Below are 24,815 nucleotides of genomic sequence, written 5' to 3'. Positions count from 1 at the left end.
TTCGACAACACGCAATTTAAAGGTAATTTCCGATTTAGCCAACATCTGCAGAATTGACCGTGAGTGTAGTCTCTGCAAACACGGGAGCATTGCCTTTAAAGGGTTAATTGTCAACAAGGCACGAACGGATTGAATCATGGCCTGAGTTACATTATAAAAGTATAATGTCTGACGTCCTATTTGGAATTCGGGCCTGCCATCTTGATGTGCATTCTCTAAAGAAGAGAACGTAAACATGCTAGGCTAAAGACAAAGCAATATGACTGAGAGAGCACTCAGGCTCTCCTTTCTTGCTGATGGATAACATCAGATACTCAACTTCAGGGTCATAACCTGTCACACAGCAGCAGGGCAAAAATATGTGACCCTTTCAGAAAGGCCCCTCTATTGTCTATATGTACGGTGCCTTCGGAAAGTATTCTGACCACTTGACTTTTTCCACATTTTGTTACATTACAGCCTTATTCTAAAATGTATTAAACATTAAATGTTTTCCTCATCAATGTACACACAATATCCTATAATAACAAAGTGAAATAAGTTTGTTTTTTTTTGCAAAAAAAAAGAAAAAAAGAAACATCTTATTTACATAAATATTCAGACCCCTTTGCTATGGGACTCGAAATTGAGCTCTGGCGCATCCTGTTTCCACTGATCATCCTTGAGATGTTTCTACAACTTGATTGGAGTCCAACTGTGGTAATTTCAAGTGATTGGCCAGGATTTGGAAAGGGACATACCTGCCTATATAATATCCCACAGTTGACAGTGCATGTCAGAGCAAAAACCAAGCCATGAGGTCGAAATAATTGTCTGTAGAGCTCCGAGACAGGATTGTGTCAAGGCACAGATCTGTAGAAGGGTACCCAAAAATGTCTGCAGCATTGAAGGTCCCCAAGAACACAGTGTCCGCCATCATTCTTAAATGGAAGAAGTTTGAAACCACCAAGACTCCGCCTGGCCAAACTGAGCAATCGGGGGAGAAGGGCCTTTGTCAGGGAGGTGACACTGACATAGATTCAGAGTTCCTCTGTGGAGATGGAAGATCCTTCCAGAAGGACAAACATCTCTGCAGCACTCAATCAATTAGGCCTTTATGGTAGAGTGGCCAGGCGGAAGCTACTCCTCAGTAAAAGGCACATGACAGCACGCTTGGAGTTTGACAAAAGGCACCCAAAGGACTCTCAGACCATGAGAAACAAGACTCTCTGGTCTGATGAAACCAAGACTGAAGTATTTGGCCTGAATGCCAATCGTCATGTCTGGAGGAAACCTGGCACCATCCATACGGTGAAGCATATTGGTGGCAGCATCATGCTGTGGGGATGTGTTTCAGTGGCAGGGACTGGGAGACTAGTCAGGATCGTGCAAAGTGAAGAGAGATCCTTGATGAAAACCTGCTCCAGAGCACTCAGGACCTTAGACTGTGGTGAAGGTTTACCTTCCAACAGGACATCGATCCTAAGCACACAGCCAAGACAATGCAGGAGTGGCTCTGGGACAAGTCTCTAAATGTCCTTGAGTGGCCCAGCTAGAGCCCGGACTTGAACCTGATCAAACATACCCGGAGAGACCTGAAAATAGCTGTGAAGCGACACTCCCAATCCAACCTGACAGAGCTTGAGAGGATCTGCAGAGAAGAATGGGAAAAACCCCCCAAATACAGATGTGTCAAGCTTGTAGCGTCATACCCAAGAAGACTTGAGGCTGTAATCGCTGCCAAAGGTGCTTCAACAAAGTACTGAATAAAGGGTCTGAATACTTATGTAAATGTACTATTTCTGTTTTTAATTTGCAAACATTTCTAAAAACCCATACCCGCAATAACATCTGCAGAATATGCGAACAATAACATTTTATTTGATTTAGTTTATAGGACATGGCAGGTTTTAGTTTTTTTTGTTGTCTGTTTGATTATGTACCTGAGTTTTAATTTTTATTGATGTGTGTAGATATCTATATGATGTGTACCTCAATACTAGGATAGAAAGCCAATCAAATCATTCAGGATCATTAGGGAGGGTGGGTGGTAGGGTAAGACACATGGTACTAAACATTTCCCTCCTTTTTTGTGTAATCTGATTTGTGTACTCTGATCTGTGTACTCTGATCTGTGTACTCGGCTGATATGTCAGTCAGTATCAACAGTTCTACAACTGGCCACTTGAGGGCGCATTAACCAAGGATGATTTCCTCTGCTTCTGCAAAGGTGACTATTTCAGTTGCAAACAGTGACTTTGTTCAAAATGCATGAACTGTTTTCTAATTCCTCTGCTCACTTGGTACAGTATTGTATAGTAGAATTACCTCTTGCCTCACTTACTCCTTGACAGTCCACTCCTTTTCAAATATTTGATACATTTCTCCTATTATTGTCCCAACTATCTAGCCTGGTGGAAGCAGCCCGATCTCGGCTGGTTCCACCAGCCTACGAACGATCCCCATTACATACCAGCATGGAAATAAGTAATAAAAACTAACAAATAAATAATACCACAGCTCTGGTAGCCTCTTTTTATTCAACAAAAATCATCAATGAAACAAACAGTGAATTAATTTATGTAAAAACAATAGTCTTTTCCTTCACAATAGCATGCCACATTGTGAGGCACTTGCGCATGAACACGTTTTTTTGGGTGAGTGCAGTTTAAAATAAATGTCACACTTACAGAACAACATATTGGCAGTGTTAGGGAAGCTACTCTGACAATATCATTTATCAAGCTACCAATTACTTCACACTGGAAGAAGTTAAGCTATACTAAATCTACCCTAAAATATAGTTTACTTAACTAAAGTCACTTTGAAAAAGTAGTTCTCTACATCCAAATCGTGAAAATTATGAAATGTAAATCTGAAATGTCATAGTCTACAAATTGCAAGAATAGATCAAGTTGGGGGTCATATGTTAACAGAATATGTCATTTAGCCTATTAAACACAAAAACGTTGTTTCAAGTGAGAATTAGGTAGGTCTGAGGTCGGGGGAAAAAAAGGAAAAGATTGCAAAAAGAGTAGTGTTTATCTAGTTCCAGTAGTTAGCTACACCACTACACGGCAAAGAAAGTCATTAACTAATGACAACACTACCTAGATTTGAATGTAGTTCAACTACCACCAAGATACTGCATCATAACACTGCTTATTGGTGTTAAAATGTATTTGGACAGTTAAGTGAAATATTTCATGTGTTTATTAATACATTATACCAAAAGTTCAGTATCTCCTACAGAATATGGAATTCACAGTTGAAATTATGATTTGGCCTGTACATGTATATTATACCACAAATTAAAATAACAAAGAAAATCAGTGCACAGATACAACATGAGTGAATAAATACATAGAACACAGAATACCTTGAGGGTAAAATACTACTTTCAATACTGGAATGGATAGAGAAAGAAAATACATGACGTTGTATTACAGTACGTGCCAGTACCTACAGTATATCCATAAAAATAGGTTCTTCATCTTCATCATACTAACTTAAACTTATAATCTACTTATGTCACTTGTAACAAACATATATACTACCAATAAGAATAACTGTTGGTGAAGGAGAGAACAAGGTATATTTCTAGACGTTAAAATTGTCTTCAGATACAGCAGGTTCTTGAAACTGACAAGTGACCCAGTGAGCAAAACTGGTCAGGCATGAGTTATGGTCCAGTTTTATGTTGATTGTAAAAATGTTTTTTTAACTTATCTTTTTAGCGGCCAGAAAAGGACATCTTCTCTTGGTTCTAATTTGGTTATCTGACGTCTCTTCAACCCGTAAAAACCAAATTAGAACACAAAAATGACACTTTTATGCATTTTTCCGGCTGGGGAAAGGGAGATACTTTTGTGATCAAACATTGCTTTCAGTACTTTTGCGAGACAGAAAGTACACATTCATGGGCTCCTTCTTGCCTTTCATGGTGATGGGTCCTCGGTACTCCAAATGAAACTGAGGGTCAGCATTCTCTGCCGACTGCAAACACCTGAAATCAAAGGTATTTCCCACATTTTCACAGATTTCAACAATATGTTGTTTCCAAAGGCTGCTTCAAAATAAGTGATTTTTTTTCTCCCTTTAGCCCAACCCACAAGACACACACATACAGAAGGGTTGAAGGACAGGGTCAGCAACAGTAATATACCATGCATGATCTTACAAACAATGGATGAGCACTTCACAGCAATGTCTCATTCATCTAAATAACGGCATATTTGTCCTTACCTGTAAGTATATTCTGAAATGTTGATTTTTCCCTTCTCTCCTGTGGTTTCTGTACGGCTGGTGAGGTTGACAGTATTTCCAAACAGGCAGTAGCGGGGCATCCTTTGACCTATGACCCCAGTTACCACCTCTCCTGTGTGGATCCCAATGGTTATCTATGGAGAGTAGAGGATTGTCAAGAAGACTGTGTCATGGTCGAGTAAGTAACACATATGTACATGCCTCCCCAATGGAGACCGGGGTTTGATCCCCATTTCAAACCTACCTGCCTGTGTCCCAGCACCTGTTTTATGTCTGTCTAATAAAGCATGAAACATACTAAAGGTGGAGCGGGATTACACTCGGTTTAAAAAAACTTGTATTTAATCCCTCGATTCCCACAATATTGGCACATGCTGAACAATGTGCATGAACCTATTGACTTCATCAAGCTGTTTGGACATTTCAGTGTCTGATCACCTGCCATGTAATAACCCAGTATATACAGTGGGGCAAAAAAGTATTTAGTCAGCCACCAATTGTGCAAGTTCTCCCACTTAAAAATATGAAAGAGGCCTGTAATATGAAAGAGGCCTGAAAGAGGCCTTTCATCATAGGTACACTTCAACTATGACAGACAAAATGAGAAAAAAAATCCAGAAAATCACATTGTAGGATTTTTAATTAATTTATTTGCAAATATGGTGGAAAATAAGTATTTGGTCACCTACAAACAAGCAAGATTTCTGTCTCTCACAGATCTGTAACTTCTTCTTTAAGAGGCTCCTCTGTCCTCCACTCGTTACCTGTATTAATGGCACCTGTATGAACTTGTTATCAGTATAAAAGACACCTGTCCACAACCTCAAACAGTCACACTCCAAACTCCACTATGGCCAAGACCAAAGAGCTGTCAAAGGACACCAGAAACAAAATTGTAAGACCTGCACCAGGCTGGGAAGACTGAATCTGCAACAGGTAAGCAGCTAGGTTTGAAGAAATCAACTGTGGGAGCAATTATTAGGAAATGGAAGACATACAAGACCACTGATAATCTCCCTCGATCTGGGGCTCCACGCAAGATCTCACCCCATGGGGTCAAAATTATCACAAGAACGGTGAGCAAAAATCCCAGAACCACACGGGGGGACCTAGTGAATGACCTGCAGAGAGCTGGGACCAAAGTAACAAAGCCTACCATCAGCAAGGGCATTGAAGATGAAACGTGGCTGGGTCTTTCAGCATGACAATGATCTCAAACACACTGCCCGGGCAATTAAGGAATGGCTTCGTAAGAAGAATTTCAAGGTCCTGGAGTGGCCTAGCCAGTCTCCAGATCTCAACCCCATAGAAAATCTTTGGAGGGAGTTGAAAGTCCGTGTTGCCCAGCAACAGCCCCAAAACATCACTGCTCTAGAGGAGATCTGCATGAAGTAATGGGCCAAAATACCAGCAACAGTGTGTGAAAACCTTGTGAAGACTTACAGAAAACGTTTGACCTCTGTCATTGCCAACAAAGGGTATATAACAAAGTATTGAGATAAACTTTTGTTATTGACCAAATACTTATTTTCCACCATAATTTGCAAATAAATTCATAAAAAATCCTACAATGTGATTTTCTGGAGAAAAAAAAATTCTCTCATTTTGTCTGTCATAGTTGAAGTGTACGTATGATGAAAATTACAGGCCTCTCTCGTCTTTTTAAGTGGGAGAACTTGCACAATTGGTGGCTGACTTAATACTTTTTTGCCCCACTGTATCAGATAATTCACACAACATTCCTATCATCATAACTTCCATATAGCTAACCATTTTGGAACCGACTGTCTATAGTAAATGTACTGTTTACATAAACACCCAGCATGACGTTTACATCTTTGTAACCAAATGTTAAGCCAACGTTAAACAATAGACAGGGTTGATGATTTGTGTTCCACAAAGACATGGATAAACACCAGAGACAAGATAACTAGAATGTTTAACAATGTATCTGCTGCAGTGTTGTTGTTCATAACATCTCTGCAATGTGTCTAAATGTGAGCACGGTTGAAACAACTGCGAACATGTTTTTGGAACATGAGTTTGGAGGTGTTACAAGGTCAAGGTTTCTCAGGATCTCTACAGTTCTTTTACAGCTCTATGGGACTCAGGACTGCGTTTGCCCTCAACTGATGAGGTCATATGCTATCTGGGGGGCCCAACCTCCAGGCGGTTCACAACCTACGTGTTCATAATATTCTGTTTGCAGTGACCCCATCCTCCTGGGGGCTCACAACCTACGTTTTCAAATACTATCTAGGGGGCCCCCAACACTGTGTGCCCATTAGGTAATCCGGCCCTGAGGGACTGTGCCAATCGAATTAGGAATTGAGTGTACCAGTCAAATTGCCATGGTCTGAGTATGTTAGTATATTTATATGACTGTGCCAGCCCCTTCCACCCCTTATTGCATGAGGATCCATTTCATTTGACAAATAAGAAGTCTTTACACTGTTTAAATGTGGCACTGGCCCTGTGTGCCTTGTTAAATGAGGTCATGAAAAGAGAGAACATGATAGATGAAGACTGTTATAACGGTTTGTTTTTGGGGAAATTGCTACGGGCGAGCAGTGTTTTGCAGTATGCAGTCATTTTTGGACTCTCAATTTCCTGTTTATAGTAGACATACCTTCAATATCTGGTGCCATGATTGGAACTGTTACACTGGCGTAAATACAGGTGATTTGTTTACATATGCCTACATAATGTAATGATGGTATTTGTCATTTAAAACTATGTGTAACGGATGTGAAACTGCTAGCTAGTTAGCGGTGGTGCGCGCTAAATAGCGTTTCAATCGGTGACGTCACGTGCTCTGAGACCTTGAAGTAGTGGTTCCCCTTGCTCTGCAAGGGCCGCGGCTTTTGTGGAGCGATGGGTAACGATGCTTCGTGGGTGACTGTTGTTGATGTGTGCAGAGGGTCCCTGGTTCGCGCCCGGGTACGGGCGAGGGGACGGTCTAAAGTTATACTGTTACATATGTGTAAGGTGAAAGAAAGCGCACGTAAAATGAGATGAAATATTTAGACTCTAAATGAAATAACAAATCCATAAACATTCCATTGAATGTAGCAGATCCTCTATTTGGGTCTCTTACGGGTTCAGGACCTTCGGTGCTCGAACAGTGAGAACAGAACACAAGCTGAACACTAAATGTTTAGGATAACGTGGAATGGGGACCTATTTATTTTATACCTTGGGCAGTGAGATGATTGGAGGTTGTTTCTACTGCCAAACTGGGATCCTCTCCACCCCATGCCATGTGTCTGATAAACAATGTTTTGTTAGCCAGATGTGATTTTCCGATGCCAAGTCTCCAAGAGTCACTGATACAATAACAAACTCAATCCGTCAGTTAAACAAAAAGTCTGCTGTTTAACATCCAAGTTACAGCTCTTACAATGTCTTATGTGGACAGTGGCTTTTTTGAAGATGAGTTTCTAAATACTTTATGCTAAAAAAAATACTAAGGGGTAAAGCGACGAAAACAAACCATTCACTAATTTCTGAGACGGGACGATAAAAAAGAGATGACTAAATAAGAGTCAGTACTGTATATCGCAATACTCTTATAATTTGTTTAATGTAATATGATACATATTTCATGAATGAACTATGCTTATGATTATAATTTCCTGGGTTTATGATTTGTGATATTTATTTATTTTTATTTCACCTTTATTTAACCAGGTAGGCAAGTTGAGAACAAGTTCTCATTTACAACTGCGATCTGGCCAAGATAAAGCTCAAATATCAAGTATATTGCATCATATCCTTACTATTTACTTATCTCACGTTCTTATTAATAGGACTAACAAAACCAAACATAGATATACATCTACAAACTTGCACATCTCCACATTACAACTGTAGCCCTGACAACTGTAGCTTGTTTCGGCCTGCTCTAGTGGTTGCTTCACACAATCTCGCGCTAGCCTGCCAAGTCAGTGAGTCAGTTGAATGAGTTGAACTGAAAACTGAAGAGAAAAGCACCAGATAAACAAATGATTAACGTTATAATCACGGTGAGTGAGTTATAAAGCATAAAGCATAGGATATGAAACACCAAGTTAAGCGGAGTGTGATGATATAATTGTTATTTTTTTATAATGTTAGTTTAATTAATGTATAAAAGACCATTAGCATAGAAGCTAATGTCAGCTAAAGTTAGTGCCAGTCAAGATAGCCTGTCATAGTCATGGCGACGATAAATGTTCAAAACAGTGTGTAAACAGAGGGAAACGTTGTATTTTGTTGTTAGGAATATGTCGAGAATTACATGATGAAAATGTATTTATTAAGATATGATATTTGATACCATTATAAATATATTTTTGTTGTACAGCACAAATATCATACCACCCCCAAAATGCTAACCTCCCATGTTATTATAATAGTAAGAGGTTAACATGTTTTGGGGGTATGATATTGTGCTTTCTCACTCATCATTATTCACGATTCATACAGGACTATCCGTAGTCATGGTATCATCCATATTAATGCAAAGTGTTTAGAAACCTATTCTATTCTTACTTACAATAAAAGTGACTCCAAAATGACTATATTATTTACTATTAATTTCTATGGAGCACAAAATTGATTATCAAATTGATTATCAATTGCGATACAGTTAGAAACACAAGGCCTTTTACTTTCATATCACATCAAAATAATTTCACAAATGCAAAATGTACAGTTACTGTACACTGATTTAACCGGCTTTATCACAGGTACAGTCAACAGTATTTTTCAGTGACAACACTTTTCTGGTGGCCCTCTTCCATTACACACAGGTGTAACATGGAGATGTGGCTGTGTGGGAACACTAGCTCTAGCAAGGTGTGTATCAATTGAACCTTTAGTTTAAAATATTTTTATCTCTCGCTGATATGAAAGATGAGGTCCTTATGCTTCCAAAACCGTACCGCAAGTGATCCATGTTAATGTTCAGACCGAGCATCTTAACAAAACACCCCCGTACAGAAGACGCCCTCGTCCAATTACTCTTATGTGTAATGTAATGGAACAGATGAACGACGTGGAACAAAGGGTAATGTAGGATATGTACAAGTAAGTATCCCATATTAGGTACTACTACTTGGATAGATAGGAGGCAGAGTTTGCAAACAAAGGTAAAATACTGCATACTGTATGTTTGCAAGTCATTACAAGTCATTACTTGGCAGTGATTGTCCCACCCAAAGACACATTGTATCACACACTGCGAACAAACTGTGTGTGGAGCACCCTTTCTTCTCATAGGCAGTACTCAAATGTGTTGGGACTTGTTGCTGTCATGTTGCTGAGTTGTGTCCCGATACTCTTCCCTTCGCCCGAAGTGTGCACTTGCATACTCCCAAGATGAGGAGTTGGCAAGTGCACACCATAAGAGAATTGGGATGTGGCCCTCATGTGCTCTCTCAACCACCTATACGCCTATTCCTGTAACTGAGGGCTACAGCAATGTTACAATGAGGGAATTTGATTAAACTGGCCCGGATGGGCGGAGATTGCACCAGGAGAAAAGTGATTGTTTTGAAAACCAGGTTGCCTCCCAGGCGCAACCTGGTGGAGTAATAATTTGAATGTGAAGTAATAATTTAGGATTCAGAGTGTTCACATGCAAATTGTTGTTTGTCTTGGTAAAAAAAAGAAAAAGTACTTGATCTGCCTTCCCAAGTAGAATTATTAAAATTCTAACATGCAGTGCCTTCGGAAAGTATTCAGACCCCTTGACTTTTTCCACATTTTGTTACATTACTCCCTTAATATAAAATTGATTAAATAAAAAATCCTCAGCAATCTACACACAATACAGGACAAAGCAAAAACAGTTTTTTACGCATTTATACAAACAATTTAATTTGAGTCCACCTGTGGTAATTTCAATTGATTGGACATTATTTGGAAAGGCACACACCTGTCTACATTGGGTCCCACAGTTGACAGTGCATGACAGAGCAAAAACCAAGCCATGAGGTCGAAGGAATTGTCTGTAGAGCTCCGAGACAGGATTGTGTCAAGGCATAGATCTGGGGAAGGGTACCAAAAAATGTCTGCAGCATTGAAGGTCCTCAAGAACACAGTGGCCTCTATCATTCTTAAATGGAAGAAGTTTGGAACCACTAAGACTTTTCCTAGAGCTGGCCGCCTGGAAATTGGGGGAGAAGGGCCTTGGTCAGGGAGGTGACCAAGAACCCAATGGTCACTCTGACAGAGCTCTATAGTTCCTCTGTGGAGATGGGAGAAACTTTCAGAAGGACAATCATCTCTGCACCCTTTATGGTAGAGTGGCCAGACGGAAGCCACTCCTCAGTAAAAGGCACATGACAGCCCGCTTGGAGTTTGACAAAAGGTACCTAAAGACTCTCAGACCATGAGAAACAAGATTCTCTGGTCTGATGAGACTCTTTGGCCTAAATTTCAAGAGTCACGTCTGGAGGAAACCTGGCACCATCCCTACGGTGAAGCATGGTGGTGGCAGCATCATGCTGTGGGGATGTTTTTCAGCAGCAGGGACTGGGAGTCAGGATCAAGGCAAAGATGAACAGAGCAAAGTACAGAGAGATCCTTGATGAAAACCTGCTCCAGAGCGCTCAGGCCCTCAGATTGGGATGAAGGTTCACCTTCCAACAGGACATCAACCCTAAGCACACAGCCAAGACAATGTATGAGTGGCTTTGTGAGAAGTGTCTGAATGTCCTTGAGTGGCCCAGCCAAGAGCCCGGACTTGAACCCGATCTAACATACCTGGAGAGACCTGAAAATATCTGTGCAGCAACGTTCCCCATCCACCCTGAAAGAGCTGGAGAGGATCTGCAGAGAAGACTACAGGTGTGCCAAGCTTGTACCGTCATACCCAAGAAGACTCGAGGCTGTAATCGCTGCCAAAGGTGCTTCAACAAAGGTCTGAATACTTATGTAAATGTGATATTTTTTTTATATTTGTTTATAAATTAGAAAACAATTCTGAATACTTTCCGAAACACTGTATACTGAAATAACTGCAATTTTTCAGACACCTCAATAGATTGGTCCCCCCAAAAATGTGTCCCCCATGTTGCCCTCGAGCCAAAATTATTGCCCACCCCTCGTCTAGCACTTTGTTGTTTCTGGACAAGGCTGCTGATAGGGTTCAGCCAGCACTAGCATTCACATTTGCTCCATTTCTCAATTGATTTTGGTCAAAATTTTGGAAAAAATAAACATATCCCATCCTCACCTGTACTGGATCTTCATCCACTTTGACCTGTCCAGCAATCTCCATCATGTCCAGGGCTAGGTGGCAGATAGATTGAGCGTGGTGGGTACATGGTTCTGGCAGCCCACTGACCGTCATGTACTTATCACCCACTGTCTCCACCTATAGAAAGAGAGACATTTTGGTTACTAGGCATAACGTTATATCAGAAAATGCTGTGAGATGTAAGTGGTTAAATGTGAAAAGGACGTGAAGTCTAGAAAACACTGTCATTTTTAACACTATTCTTTTTGACACTTTTATATCACTCACTGTTTCCACCGAAAGGTAGAGGGAGCTATTTCTGTTACTATGCAGAATCTTATAACACACAATATTTTTTCCCCTTAATGTAAATCCTTATGATGAAAAGGATATTTGGATTTCAGTGGTTCATCAAACTTGAAAGTGCCACTTGAGGTCACAAATAGAGGTCGGCCGATTAATCGGAATGGCCGATTATTTAGGGCCGATTTCAAGTTTCCATAACAATCGGAAATCTGTATTTTTGGTCACCGATTTTGCAACAATTTTTTTTTTTTTTTTTTTTTTTACACCTTTATTTAATCTTTATTTAACTAGGCAAGTCAGTTAAGAACACATTCTTATTTTCAATAACGGCCTAGGAACGGTGGGTTAACTGCCTCGTTCAGGGGCAGAATGAGAGATTTTCACCCTATCAGCTCGGAGGATTCAATCTTGAAAAAGTTTGAAATATCCAATAAATGTCGTTCCACTTCATGATTGTGTCCTACTTGTTGTTGATTCTTCACAAAAAAATACAGTTTTATATCTTTATGTTTGAAGCCTGAAATGTGGCAAAAGGTTCAAGGGGGCCGAATACTTTCGCAAGGCACTGTACTTGTTCTCCCCACTGTAGGTGTGGTTCCTGACTTAATTAAGCAATTAAAATGTCCCATCATGCTTAGGGCCATGTATACAAATGCCTAGTTGCCTATTACATTGGCTACCATGGCTAGAAGAAGAGATCTCAGTGACTCTGAAAGAGGGCTCCAAAAGGATCTTAAGGGTTAAAGGGTGTGTGTGTGTGTGTGTGTGTGTGTGTGTGTGTGTGTGTGTGTGTGTGTGTGTGTGTGTGTGTGTGTGTGTGTGTGTGTGTGTGTGTGTGTGTGTGTGTGTGTGTGTGTGTTGAATAGTCCTTAGCGCGGGTACTTCCTGTTTGTGTTTCTGCCTATAGGAAGGGAGGAGCAAAATGGAGTCGTGGTCAGATTTGCCAAAGGGAGGGCGGGGGAGGGCCTTGTAAGCATCCCAGAAGTTTTAATAGCAGTGGTTGAGTGTTTTACCTGCCCTCCAGTCAATATGTTGACAGAACTTCAGGAGCCTAGTCCTCAAATTTGCTTTGTTAAAATCCCCAGCTACAATAAATGCAGCCTCAGGATATATGCTTTCCAGTTCGCATAAAGTCCAGTGAAGTTATTTTAAGAGCTTTCGTGATATCGACTTGAGGGGGGATATAAACGGCCGTGGCTATGACCAAGGAGGATTCTCTTGGGAGATAATACGGTCGGCATTTGATTGTGAGGTATTCTAGGTCGGGTGAACAAAAGGACTTGAGTTCCTGTATGTTACTACAATTACACCATGAGTCGTTAATCAGGAAACACACACCTCCACACTTCTGCTTCCATTCTGTAACTGTTTTAAAATCACCATTGGCCTCATGGTGAAATCCTGGAGAGGTTAAGAGGGATGCCTGTATTTTTGTAGTGACTGGGTGTATTAATACACCATCCAATGTATAATTAATAACTTCACCATGCTCAAAGGAATATTCAATGTCTGCTTTTTTTTACCCACCAATAGGTGCTCTTATTTGCGAGGCATTGGAAAACCTCCCTGGTCTTTGTGGTTGAATCTGTGTCTGAAATTCACTGCTCGACTGAGGGACCTTACAGATAATTGTATGTGTAGGGTACAGAGATATTCACAAATCATGTTAAACACTATTATTCACAAAGAGTGAGTCCATGCAACATAAGAACATTTTTACTCCTGAACTTATTTAGACTTGCCATAGCAAAAGAGTTATTGACTCAAGATATTTCAGCTTTTTATTGTCAAAAGTTTGAAAATAAAATTACACTTTTAAATTATAGGGTATAGGCCAGTGACAAGAAACCCTCACTTTAATCCATTTTAAATTCAGGCTGTGACACAACAAAATGTGGAAAAAGTCAAGGGGTGTGAATAATTTCTAAAGGCACTGTATATATCTCAAACCAATTGAACACTTATGGGAGATTCTGGAGTGGCGCCTGAGACAGCGTTTTCCACCACCATCAAAAGATGGAATTTCTCATGGAAGAATGGTGTCACATCCCTCCAATAGAGTTCCAGACACTTGTAGAATCTATGCCAAAGCGCATTGAAGCTGTTCTGGCGACTAGTGGCGGCCCAACGCCCTATTAAGACACTTTATGTTGGTGTTTCCTTATTTTGGCAGTTACCTGTATGTTAGTGGTTATTTGTGTTAAAAGGATGTGAGGTGTTTAAAATAATACTACACTCATTGTAATCTTTTAGTAAGTCCACTGTTAATACAATCCTCAAGTGTGCATGTCAATAGTCAAGTGTTCAAGATAAAGCACAGTACAGAGCAAAAAACTGTCATGATAGTGCAATTTACAGTAGTATTTCTTTAAGACACTACCCTTTTGGGCTCATCTAGCCCAACTCAGACCCCTTCAGGAGCAGACCGTGATAATGGCAGTTCTTTTAACTTCAGGCAAATGCCCTGCAGTTGAAACATCTCGACACAAACACTTAAACACTTACGTCAGCTTATAGACATTCAAGGCTCTTCGGAGCCAGATAACAACTTGGACCACCTAGTCATTGAGGTTGGTAGCGTAAATATTACTTATTTTGGTGACCCAGTGCTGAAGTCCTTCCCTTGGATGTAGTAAGGTTTGTTTGACTTCTTAAAGTGCATTCTTGTCTGAAAGCCTAAAGTGCCCAGTGACGACGACGACTATAACATTTTGCTCAAAAACAAAATGGGGTTTTAAAGTGAAGTTTACCCAGTGAGGCTTTTGAATAGAGAAACATTCAAATGAATCAATTCTACAGTACATCACACTTGTGTGACAATACGACATTGGAAAAAGGTTGAATTGGTGCTACTATTAAAGGAGAAATCTGCAGTTCGAACAAAAACACACAGCCACTGATTTGGTAAACAGCTGAGGGATGGGGCTGGAGAAATGTAACCACTCTCACACTCATGGACAGAGCTATGGATACAAGGACTGACTATCCATTATAGCAACGTTATAGTTTTAACCATGTTTTAAGGCTATACAGTATTTTTTTCACATTAACATTGATTACAAACAAAGGAGATATAAAACAAACTTATATTTTGGATTCTGATGGGGTACGACAGTTGAACTAAGCTCCCGAGGAATCTGTAAGTAAAATTCTTCAAGAATCAATGGGTATATACCATTCAAATAAAAAGTCTAAAAATGGATGCAACAACTGCAGATTGCCCTGTTTAGTTGAGAAAAAACTGTATACCACAGATTCCGATTAATCTCAACCAACCATTCTGCAACATAAACTGAAGCTTAAAATGGACTTGATTTACATAATGAAAGCATATCTTTAATCTAAATGTTTATAGAACATTCTATTTTTCATACAGCCTTATACTGTACATTGATTACACTGATTAGTGTCTAAAAGTAATTTAACCCTTAGCCTACAATTTCCACGCCGCCATGGAAATTGAATTAACATCAATTAACATTAACAATTAAAACAATCTCCGTCAAAATCCAGTTTTTTGCATGGGCTGCGCCTCAATCCACTGCATCCGCTAATAGAACTCTTCTGCATCTGCGGTGAAAGGTGGAAGAGCTAGACAGTGTTTGTAAGACCATGAGACATCCCAAAAATCAGTATTCTCACGAAAACATATGTAGCATTAGTTACCATTTAAATGATGGATGTATACAGTGAGCACCATAATTAATCGGACAGTTACCATTTTTTCGCAGATTTCAAGCAGTCATTGCATGCAAAGGATATGCAACAAATATTAACAATGATTACTTTATTCTACATTATGTTACTGTCCAATGTTTTTTGATGCCCGAAAATGGGGGGGGGGGGCTATGGACAAAAGTTTATATCATTTCTAAACGGTTCATCCGATATGTATGAAAATACCCTCAAATTAAAAGTGGACAGTCAGCACTTCACCCTCATTGTATCCTTTCAAACTCAAACTGCTAGAGAACCGAACCAAAATAACAAAAAAAAATGGTCACTGTCCAATGAATTATGGTGCTCACTGTATATGGAGACAGTTTAGTGCCTAAAATAAGGGGATAAATACATGTCATTTTATTTTATATAATTTCCTGATCTTTCAAATATAGGACAGACACTTCAGAACAAACTTCCTTTTGCTTCTTGTGGGACTATCTGTTGTTCCATGTAGTGAATCTGTTATTCAAAGTGTTTCTATTGGCTCATCGAAGTACTGCAAAATGCAATATTTCACCCCCCGTCAGGGCTTAGAGTAGAGGGTTACAAGATTTTTATGTGCGGTACATATCAGAAGATGTGTTTTACATAAAGCCAATTGGTATAATTCTTTATAAATGTTTTACATAAGCATGTTATAAGTCCTCATAATGTCTTATACCTGTTGGCTTTCAGTAGTGTGTTGTCCAATTCATTTATGTGAGGGTAGCGAAAGGTCAAGCACCTAGTGACAAAATTAGCCTAAGCTAAGTAAAGGATAAACAACGAGGGGCTATGCGTTCTATGGAAAATAATGAACGACATGGAAGGTGTGTTCCACGACGCCCTAGCGGAGTGGAACTGACCTTCCACTGACCTTCCACGGACCTTCCACAATATTATCCAGAGAATGCATAGAGCCACGAGTTGATTATGTCTAGAAATGTGTTCAGTTGGTGGTAGAAATGTGTTCAACATCCACTGAAGTAGCTAGCAAGTTTACCATATAGCTACACTAGTTGCCAGGGTAACCAAACATAGTTAATAGTTTAGATAACCAAACCATCAGTCCTAGCTTGCTATTATGAAAATCGAATTCAACTATAGCTATTGAATTCTACCGTGCAAATATATTGTGCGTTATAGGGAAATAATGCTCTAAAATGCCCTTCAAGCCATGTGAAATGGCTGAAGTAGCTAGCAAGCTAACCAGATAGCTACACTAGTTGCCAGGGTAACCAAACATAGTTGCTAGTTTAGCTAACCAAACCATCAGTCCTTGATTGCTATTATGAAAATCGAATTCAACTATAGCCATTGAATTCTACCGTGCAAATATATTGTGCGTTATAGGGAAATAATGCTCTAGAATGCCCTTCAAGCCAATCAGAAAGGAGTATTCAACTAACAATGTCATGGTATAAGGTGTGATAATGGTGCAATGCATCTGACTGTTGCACATTCAATGTGTCAATGTTTCAATTTGATCTGTAAATAAAAATAAGAAAATATCCCTTCAAACCTTGTACACGTAGGGGTTCTTTCTCGAGTCGGTCAGGATGTCAAATCGGGTGTAGACGTCGTTGAGCAGGTTGACTATCTTGATGGCACCCTCAGCCGATGCGTGTTTGCTGCAGAAGGCGTTGAATCCCACAATGCCGCTGAAGAGGATGGTCACATTGTCGTAGCGTTTGGCAGGGACTGGACGCTTGTGGCGCAACTCATTGGCCACCGATGGTGGCAGGACTGAGTAGAGCAATCTAAAGAAAAGTGAAAAGAAAACATCTCGTATAGATTATTGTTTTTATCCCCCCCCCAAAATCCCCTGTAATACTGATTGTGGTCCTGTATGGCTCAGTTGGTAGAGTATGGTGCTTGCAATGCCAGGATTGTGGGTTCAATTCAAGGGGGCTCCCATAGGTACATGTATACACGACTGTACGTCGCTTGGATAAAAGTGTCTGCTAAATTGCATATACACTGAGTGTAAAAAACATTATGAGCACCTGCATTTCCATGACATAGACTGACCAGGTGAAAGCTATGATCCTTTATTGATGTCACCTGTTAAATCCACTTCAATCAGTGTAGATGAAGGGGAGGATACAGATTCCAGAATGATTCTTGTGTTTGTGACATTCAGAATGGGAAAGACAAAAGAGTGCCTTTGAACGGGGTATGGTAGGCGCACTGGTTTGTGTCAAGAACAGTAACGCTACTGGGTTGTTCACGCTCAACAGTTTCCTGTGTGTATCAAGAATGGTCCACCACCCAAGAACATCCAGCCAACTTGACACCGCTATGGGAAGCATTGGAGTCAACATGGCCATACCAGCTGGCTGTAGTGTTTGCTGACATATTCAATCTCTCCCTATCCCAGTCTGCTGTCCCCACTTGCTTCAATGAGAGCCTAGTTAAGGATCATGTCACCTCCACCCTACCCGACACCCTAGACCCACTGCAATTTGCATACCGCCCCAATAAATCCTAGGATGATGCAATCGCCATCACGCTGCACACTGCCCTATCACATGTGGACAAGAGGAATAGCTATGTAAGAATGCTGTTCATTGACTATAGCTCAGCCTTCAATGCCATAGTACACCCCAAGCTCATCATTAAGCTAGGGGTCCTGTGTCTGAACCTTGCCCTGTGCTACTGGGTCCTGGACTTCCTGATGTACTGCTCCCAGGTGGTGAAGGTAGGCAACAACACCTCCACTACGCTGATCCTCAACATCGGGGCCCCACAATGGTGTGTGCTCAGCCCCCTCCTGTACTCCCTGTTCACCCAAGATTGAGTGGCCACGCACACCTCCAACTCAATCATCAAGTTTGTAGGCGACACAATAGTGGTAGGCCTGATTACCAACAACGACGAGACACACTACAGGGAGGAGGTGAGGGCCGTGGCAGAGCGGTGCCAGGAAAATAACCTCTCCTTCAATGTCAACAAAATAAAGGAGCTGATTGTGAACTTCAGGAGACAGCAGAAGGTGCACGTCCCCATCCACGTAGACAGAGCCGCAGCGGAGAAGGTGAAAAGCTTAAAGTCCCTCGGCATACACATCACTGACAATCTGAAATGGTCCACCCACATAGAGTGCGGTGAAGAAGGCGCAACAGAGCCTCTTCAACCTCAGGAAGCTGAAGAAATTGCATCCAGTCGGGCTGTATCACTCCCTGGTTCGGCAATTGCACTGTCCGCAACCGCAGGGATCTCCAGAGGATAGTGAGGTCTACCCAACGGATTACCCGAGGTACGATGCCTACCCTCCAGGACATCTACAGCAAACGGTGTCACAAGAAGGCCAAGAAGATCATCAACGAGCTCAGCCACCCGAGCCATGGCCAGTTAACCTGAAAGGTCGCTCAGAAAAGAAGAAGCCACTGCTCCAAAACTGCTATATAAAAGCCAGTTTGCAACTGCACATGACAAAGATTGTACTTTTTGGAGAAATGTCCTCTGTTCTGATGAAAAAAAAATAGAACCGTATGGCCATATGACCATCGTTATGTTTGGAGGAAAAAGGGGGAGGCTTGCAAGCCGAAGAACACCATCCCAACCGTGAAGCATGGGGGTGGCAGCATCATGTTGTGGGGGTGCTTTGCTGCAGGAGGGACTGGTGCACTTCACAAAATAGATGGCATCATGAGGAAGGAAAATTATGGGGATATATTGAAGAAACATCTCAAGACATCAGTCACGAAGTTCAAGCTTGGTTGCAAATGGATCTCCAAATGGACAATGACTCCAAGCATACTTTCAAAGTTGTGGCAAAATCGCTTAAGGACAACAAAGTCAAGGTATTGGAGTGGCCATTACAAAGCACTGACCTCAATCCCATAGAAAATGTGTGGGCAGAACTGAAAAAGTTTGTGCGAGCAAGGAGGCCTACAAACCTGACTCAGTTACAAAAGCTCTGTCAGGAAGAATGGGCCAAAATTCACACAACTGTCACGACCGCCGTATGAATAGTTAGACCAAGGCGCAGCGTGAGTAGAGTTCCACATTTTAATGATCGTGAAACTTCCAAAACAAGAGAACCCCAAGGGCTCTCTATGGTCAGGGCGTGACAACAACTTATTGTGGGAAGCTTGTGGAACGCTACCTGAAACGTTTGACCCAAGTGAAACAATTTAAAGGCAATGCTACCAAATACAAATTTTCCAACATAATTTGCAAATAAATTCCTTAAAAATCCTACAATGTCATTTTCTGGATTTTTTTCTCTCTCATTTTGTCTGTCATAGTTGAAGTGTACCTATGATGAAAATAGGTACACCTCACAAAAGAGGCCTCTGGGGGAACTTGCACAAATTGGTGGCTGACTAAATACTTTTTTGCCCCACTGTATAAGACTCCAGCTTCAGTGATTTTTAAAATTCGTTCTAGTCATTGGCAGCAGAGAACTGGAAGGAAAGGCGGCAAAATGAAGTGTTGCCTTTGGGGATGACCAGTGAAATATACCTACTGGAGCCCGTGCTACGGGTGGGTGTTGCTATGGTGACCAGTGAGCTGAGATAGGGCTTTACCTTGCAAAGACTTATAGATAACCTGGAGCCGGTGGGTTTTTGGCGACAGATATGTAGTGACGGCCAGCCAACGAGAGCATACAGGTCGCAGTGGTGGGTAGTATATGGGGCTCTGGTGACAAACCGGATGGCAGTGTGACTGACTAAATCCAGTTTGCTGAGTAGAGTGTTGGAGGCGATTTTGTAAATGACATCGCCGAAGTCAAGGATTGGCAGGATAGTCAGTGTTACGAGGGTATGTTTGGAAGCATGAGTGAAGGAGGCTTTGTGTGAAATAGGAGGCCCATTCTAGAATTAATTTTGGATTGGAGATGCTTAATGTGAGTCTGGAAGAAGGAGAGTTTACAGTCTAACCAGACACCTAGGTATTTGTAGTTGTCCACATATTCTAAGTCAGAACCGTCCAGAGTAGTGATGCTAGTCGGGCGGGAGGTTGCGGGCAGCAATCGGTTGAAGAACATGCATTAGTTTTACTAGAATTTAAAAGCAGTTGGAGGTCACGGAAGGAGTGTTGTATGGCATTGAAGCTCGTTTGGAGGTTTGTTAGCACAGTGTCCAAAAAAGGGCCAGATGTATACAGAATGGTGTCGTCTGCATAGAGGTGGATCAGAGAATCACCAGCAGCAAGAGCGACATCATTGATATATACAGAGAAAAGAGTCGCCCCGAGAATTGAACCCTGTGGCACCCCCATAGAGACTGCTAGAGGTCCAGACAACAGGCGAGGCAGTCATTTGAGATGCCAAGGCTATTGAGTCTGCCGATAAGAATGCGGTGATTAACAGAGTCGAAAGCCTTGGCCAGGTCGATGAAGACGGCTGCACAGCATTGTCTTTTATCGATGGCGGTTATGATATCGTTTAGGACCTTGAGCGTGGCTAAGTTGCACCCATAACCAGCTCGGAAACCAGATTGCATAGTGGAGAAGGTACGGTGAGATTCAAAATGGTTGGTGATCTGTTTGTTAACTTGGTTTTCAAAGATTTTAGGAAGGCAGGGCAGGATGAATATAGGTCTATAACAGTTTGGGTCTAGTGTCTCCCCCTTTGAAGAGGGGGATGACCACGGCAGCTGTCCAATCTTTGGGGATCTCAGACGATATGAAAGAGAGGTTGAACAGGCTAGTAAATAAGGGTTGCAACAATTTCGGCGGATAATTTTAGAAAGAGAGGGTCCAGATTTGATTTTTCAGATATACTACAAATCCTATCCATCCTACTACATATCCTATCCATATACTGTCCATAATGTCTATACATCCCATCTCACACACACACACACACATACACACACACACACACACACACACACACACACACACACACACACACACACACACACACACACACACACACACACACACACACACACACACACACACACACACACACACACACACACACACATACTCTGTACTCTGACATTGCTTGTTCTAATATTTCTATATTTATTAATTGCATTCTTTTACTTTTAGATATGTGTGTTTTGTTGTGTATTGTTAGATATTACTGCACCAATACAATACAATTTGATTTGATTGAAGGATGTTCAGTGTGCAAAAGGGGGTGGTCCAAATACACTCAGTGTATATTAATATGCTTTTAAATGACAAGAGAACTGTCTTTGGCTTCATGTATTGTGTTTTAGGTCATTGGTAGTTGAGCAAGAAAATATAAACAATTGTATCAGTTTAGTAGGCCTATATTCTCTTGGTTTAGGTCTGTAACTGTTTATAATGAAGTAACTAATTAATTAACACATTAAATAAACAGTATGTATATGAAAAACATAAATATACTGCATAATTGTATATAATATACAGGTTATGAGTACCCCATCAATGTTTTAATGGTCTCCCATTACACATCACCTCATACACCCTTTGGTAACCTCACCCTTTTCACTCAAGTCTTTACACAAGCTGGTCTCGAACAGGCAGGGTGTGGTAGCCATGGTAACTGACTAAAGCATTACCATCTGTGTCTACCAATGGGAAATGTCATAAATGATGTATCAGCATGGCAGGGCACATGGTGCATACAAATACCTCTCTACACTGGCACTCTAAAAGTATTCTCTGAAATACCACAAAGAAAGTAACGCAACCCAGGGATATGTCTGAAGCAGGGGTGTCAAACTAATTTAGCCCTGGAGCCACATTCGGTCTTCACCAAGTTGCTGACCAACTGCTGTGCCGTGCCATGAAAAGTAGAGGGGGAAATGTATTAATCTATCATGTTTTGCTATATCTGATATCTTTCTAATGCTGTCAAAATCTGCAAAATCTCCTTCCATCATTTTAGATTTTTTCTAGCTTTTAGTTAAGTCGTTTTTATTTTTTTATTTTACCTAGACAAATCGTCTTAAATCGTCTTTCTATTATATACAGTAGTCTAATAAGACATTGTTTGCAACATATTTCAAAGGCCAAATTGCACGTCTTATACTTTCATCACCACCCAATTGCATACCTCTAAAATGTGCTTTGAGAAAGCGATCAGTGTACATTACAATACAGTCTACCAATATGAGAGAGCTTTGAATTCCAATCAAACGTAGTGGACCTGAGTCCTCTCCTGAGGCATACTCAGACCTCAGAACTACATGAAGAATATTAATGAAACCCCACCACGGCCAAGAGAGAAAGCATTTCCCAATAAGAAGATAGGGTGCTACACAGGGCCGGATTACCGAACTCGCACGCAGGGCACGTATCCCCGACCTCCAGAAAAAATATGATAGCAAAATGTGTAGAATAACAGGACATTAGCTTGAAAATTGCTAAATGTTCTCTGAGCCTCATGGCAAAATGTGAACAAAAGCATGAGATTAACTATAAAACAGCAATTATTTTCAATGCACCATGGTGAAAAGTATAGAATTGCAGGAAATTCGCTTTAAGACTGCAACATTTTCTCTTGGGAGGGGGACCCCAGACCCCAAATGCCATAGTCTGGCCCTACATCTAGAGCAGGCTTAACAGTGTGTTTATGTGTGTGTTTGTACAGTATAGTTAAGCTTAAGGGTCAGGTGTATGGTTTAGGGGTTAAGGACATGGTTAATGTATAATGGTCGTTTTTTGGGGGGAGTTAAGGTTAGGTTTAGGCTAAGGGTTAGGGTTAGTTTTAAGGTTATGGTTAGGGAAAATAGGATTTTGAATGGTCAAAATTCTTACTCTACAAAAACTACAGAAATGTCACTAAAATAAAGCTGTGTGTGTGTGTGTGTGTGTGTGTGTGTGTGTGTGTGTGTGTGTGTGTGTGTGTGTGTGTGTGTGTGTGTGTGTGTGTGTGTGTGTGTGTGTGTGTGTGTGTGTGTGTGTGTGTGTAAGCACATGTGTGTTAGAGGCCGTGACCGTAGGTGTGTTTGTCAATGTGCACGTGCGTCTGTGCGAAACCTCACTCCAACCGAGGGAACTTTAAGTACGGTTCGGTTCGCTAGCACAAACAGCTGCCAGTGTTTACTGTACGGACGCGCGGTTGTCTGTCTGACTGTGGTCGACGTTCCTGACCTCTGTTCTTTTGACCTTTCACCCCTCACAAAGCACTTTAAATCGCAGTCAAAGCTGCTAGAGGCATTCTCTCTCTCTCTCTGGGAGAAATAGTGGTGTGGGGGATGGGTGAACAATAATATATGGGCCCTTTGTAAACAGCTGCCACCGAGGAAGCTGTGTTTGGGTTACAGTGAAAGGTTGTTGAGCCACCGAGTAGACAGAGGCAAATCATACAAAGGGGGAACTACCAGACAGAACGTCCACTGCGGAGAAGTAGCCTAGTAGGTACAAATATGAGATTTGTTTGTGGTTTGACATAGAGGTCTTCACCGATATACACGAACCCGATAACCTGAGATCCGATCTGGTATGCAAACATGTCGGATCCAAAATTCAGTAGTTGACCCTTGGAAGCCGGATTGGATCAAGCTAGGTGGCTACTGACCTCGGATCTGCCTGAAAATTCCTAAATTATATTTGAAGAAAAAAGTATCCTGAGGAAAATAAATATCCTCTATAAGTAACATTTGCTACACATGGCAGTTGGTTCAGTCAATAGCATTAATCTCTTAATGCTCCGCCTGTCTGCTTCTCTCGGTCTGGTTTGAGCTCTCCCTATTGTAAACTTGCAACATTGTTTCAACTGGGCACTCACTGTTTCCCATGCCAAGGAGCTCGGAACAGACACAGCAAAATGTTGCTATAGCCCACCGAGGTGCAGTGGTTACTTAGGCCTATCAGGAAGATTTTGGAAAGATGTTACAAATACAGTGATGAACTATTGTCATTCGCAATGGATGTAAAACACTCTGTTGACTGTGTGAGGTGATGAAAAAAAATAATATCAGATATTCTCAAAGGCAAACTTTTATAAGGCCTACACTTGTGCACATCAGGCCAGGTACTTATATGAGTGCTCAAGCAAAATAAACATGAACAAACAAAGGGCAAACAATTCACACAATGAAACAATGAATGTGCACAAACTAGCAGGAGACAGAAAGCGCATTCTGGAGAGAGACGCTCCTATAGCTCGTCTTCGTCACACACCCCTTCCCTTCTTCTTGTGTTGACATTTTAAATTAGGGATGTCATTTATGAAAATACTAAATAACTACGTTATTTTAGATAGGCCTACAACAGAAAATGCATGATATACATTAACGTTCACTGCCCGCCACACAAGTCAAAACAATTCTACTAGCTTGCACATCAATAAAGCTGCATTTTTTCTCTTTTGGATCCATTTGGGTTTGATACCGACATTAACCAATTTGGATCAGATTCTCCCTCATTTCGGACATATTTT

The 24,815-nt window shown here is 41.1% G+C and overlaps 1 protein-coding gene across 1 annotated transcript in view; it reads right to left on the bottom strand.

Annotated features, from left to right (window-relative positions):
• Positions 1-2,500: 2,500 nt before the first annotated feature.
• Positions 2,501-24,815, bottom strand: part of gucy1b1 (guanylate cyclase 1 soluble subunit beta 1) — a 32,840-nt gene continuing 10,525 nt past the window's right edge. The window contains exons 10-13 of the mRNA XM_035789047.2: positions 17,001-17,238; positions 11,468-11,608; positions 4,225-4,379; positions 2,501-3,985 (exon numbers count right to left, since the gene is read on the bottom strand). Coding sequence (XP_035644940.1) covers positions 3,853-3,985; positions 4,225-4,379; positions 11,468-11,608; positions 17,001-17,238 — 667 coding nt within the window. The 3' untranslated portion in view covers positions 2,501-3,852. The remainder of the gene's footprint in view (positions 3,986-4,224; positions 4,380-11,467; positions 11,609-17,000; positions 17,239-24,815) is intronic.

This window comes from Oncorhynchus keta, chromosome 16 (genome assembly GCF_023373465.1).
Source record: "Oncorhynchus keta strain PuntledgeMale-10-30-2019 chromosome 16, Oket_V2, whole genome shotgun sequence".
Lineage (NCBI taxonomy): Eukaryota > Metazoa > Chordata > Actinopteri > Salmoniformes > Salmonidae > Oncorhynchus > Oncorhynchus keta.
Note: the sequence above shows the minus strand (reverse complement) of the source record. Positions and strands in the feature narration are given on the sequence as shown.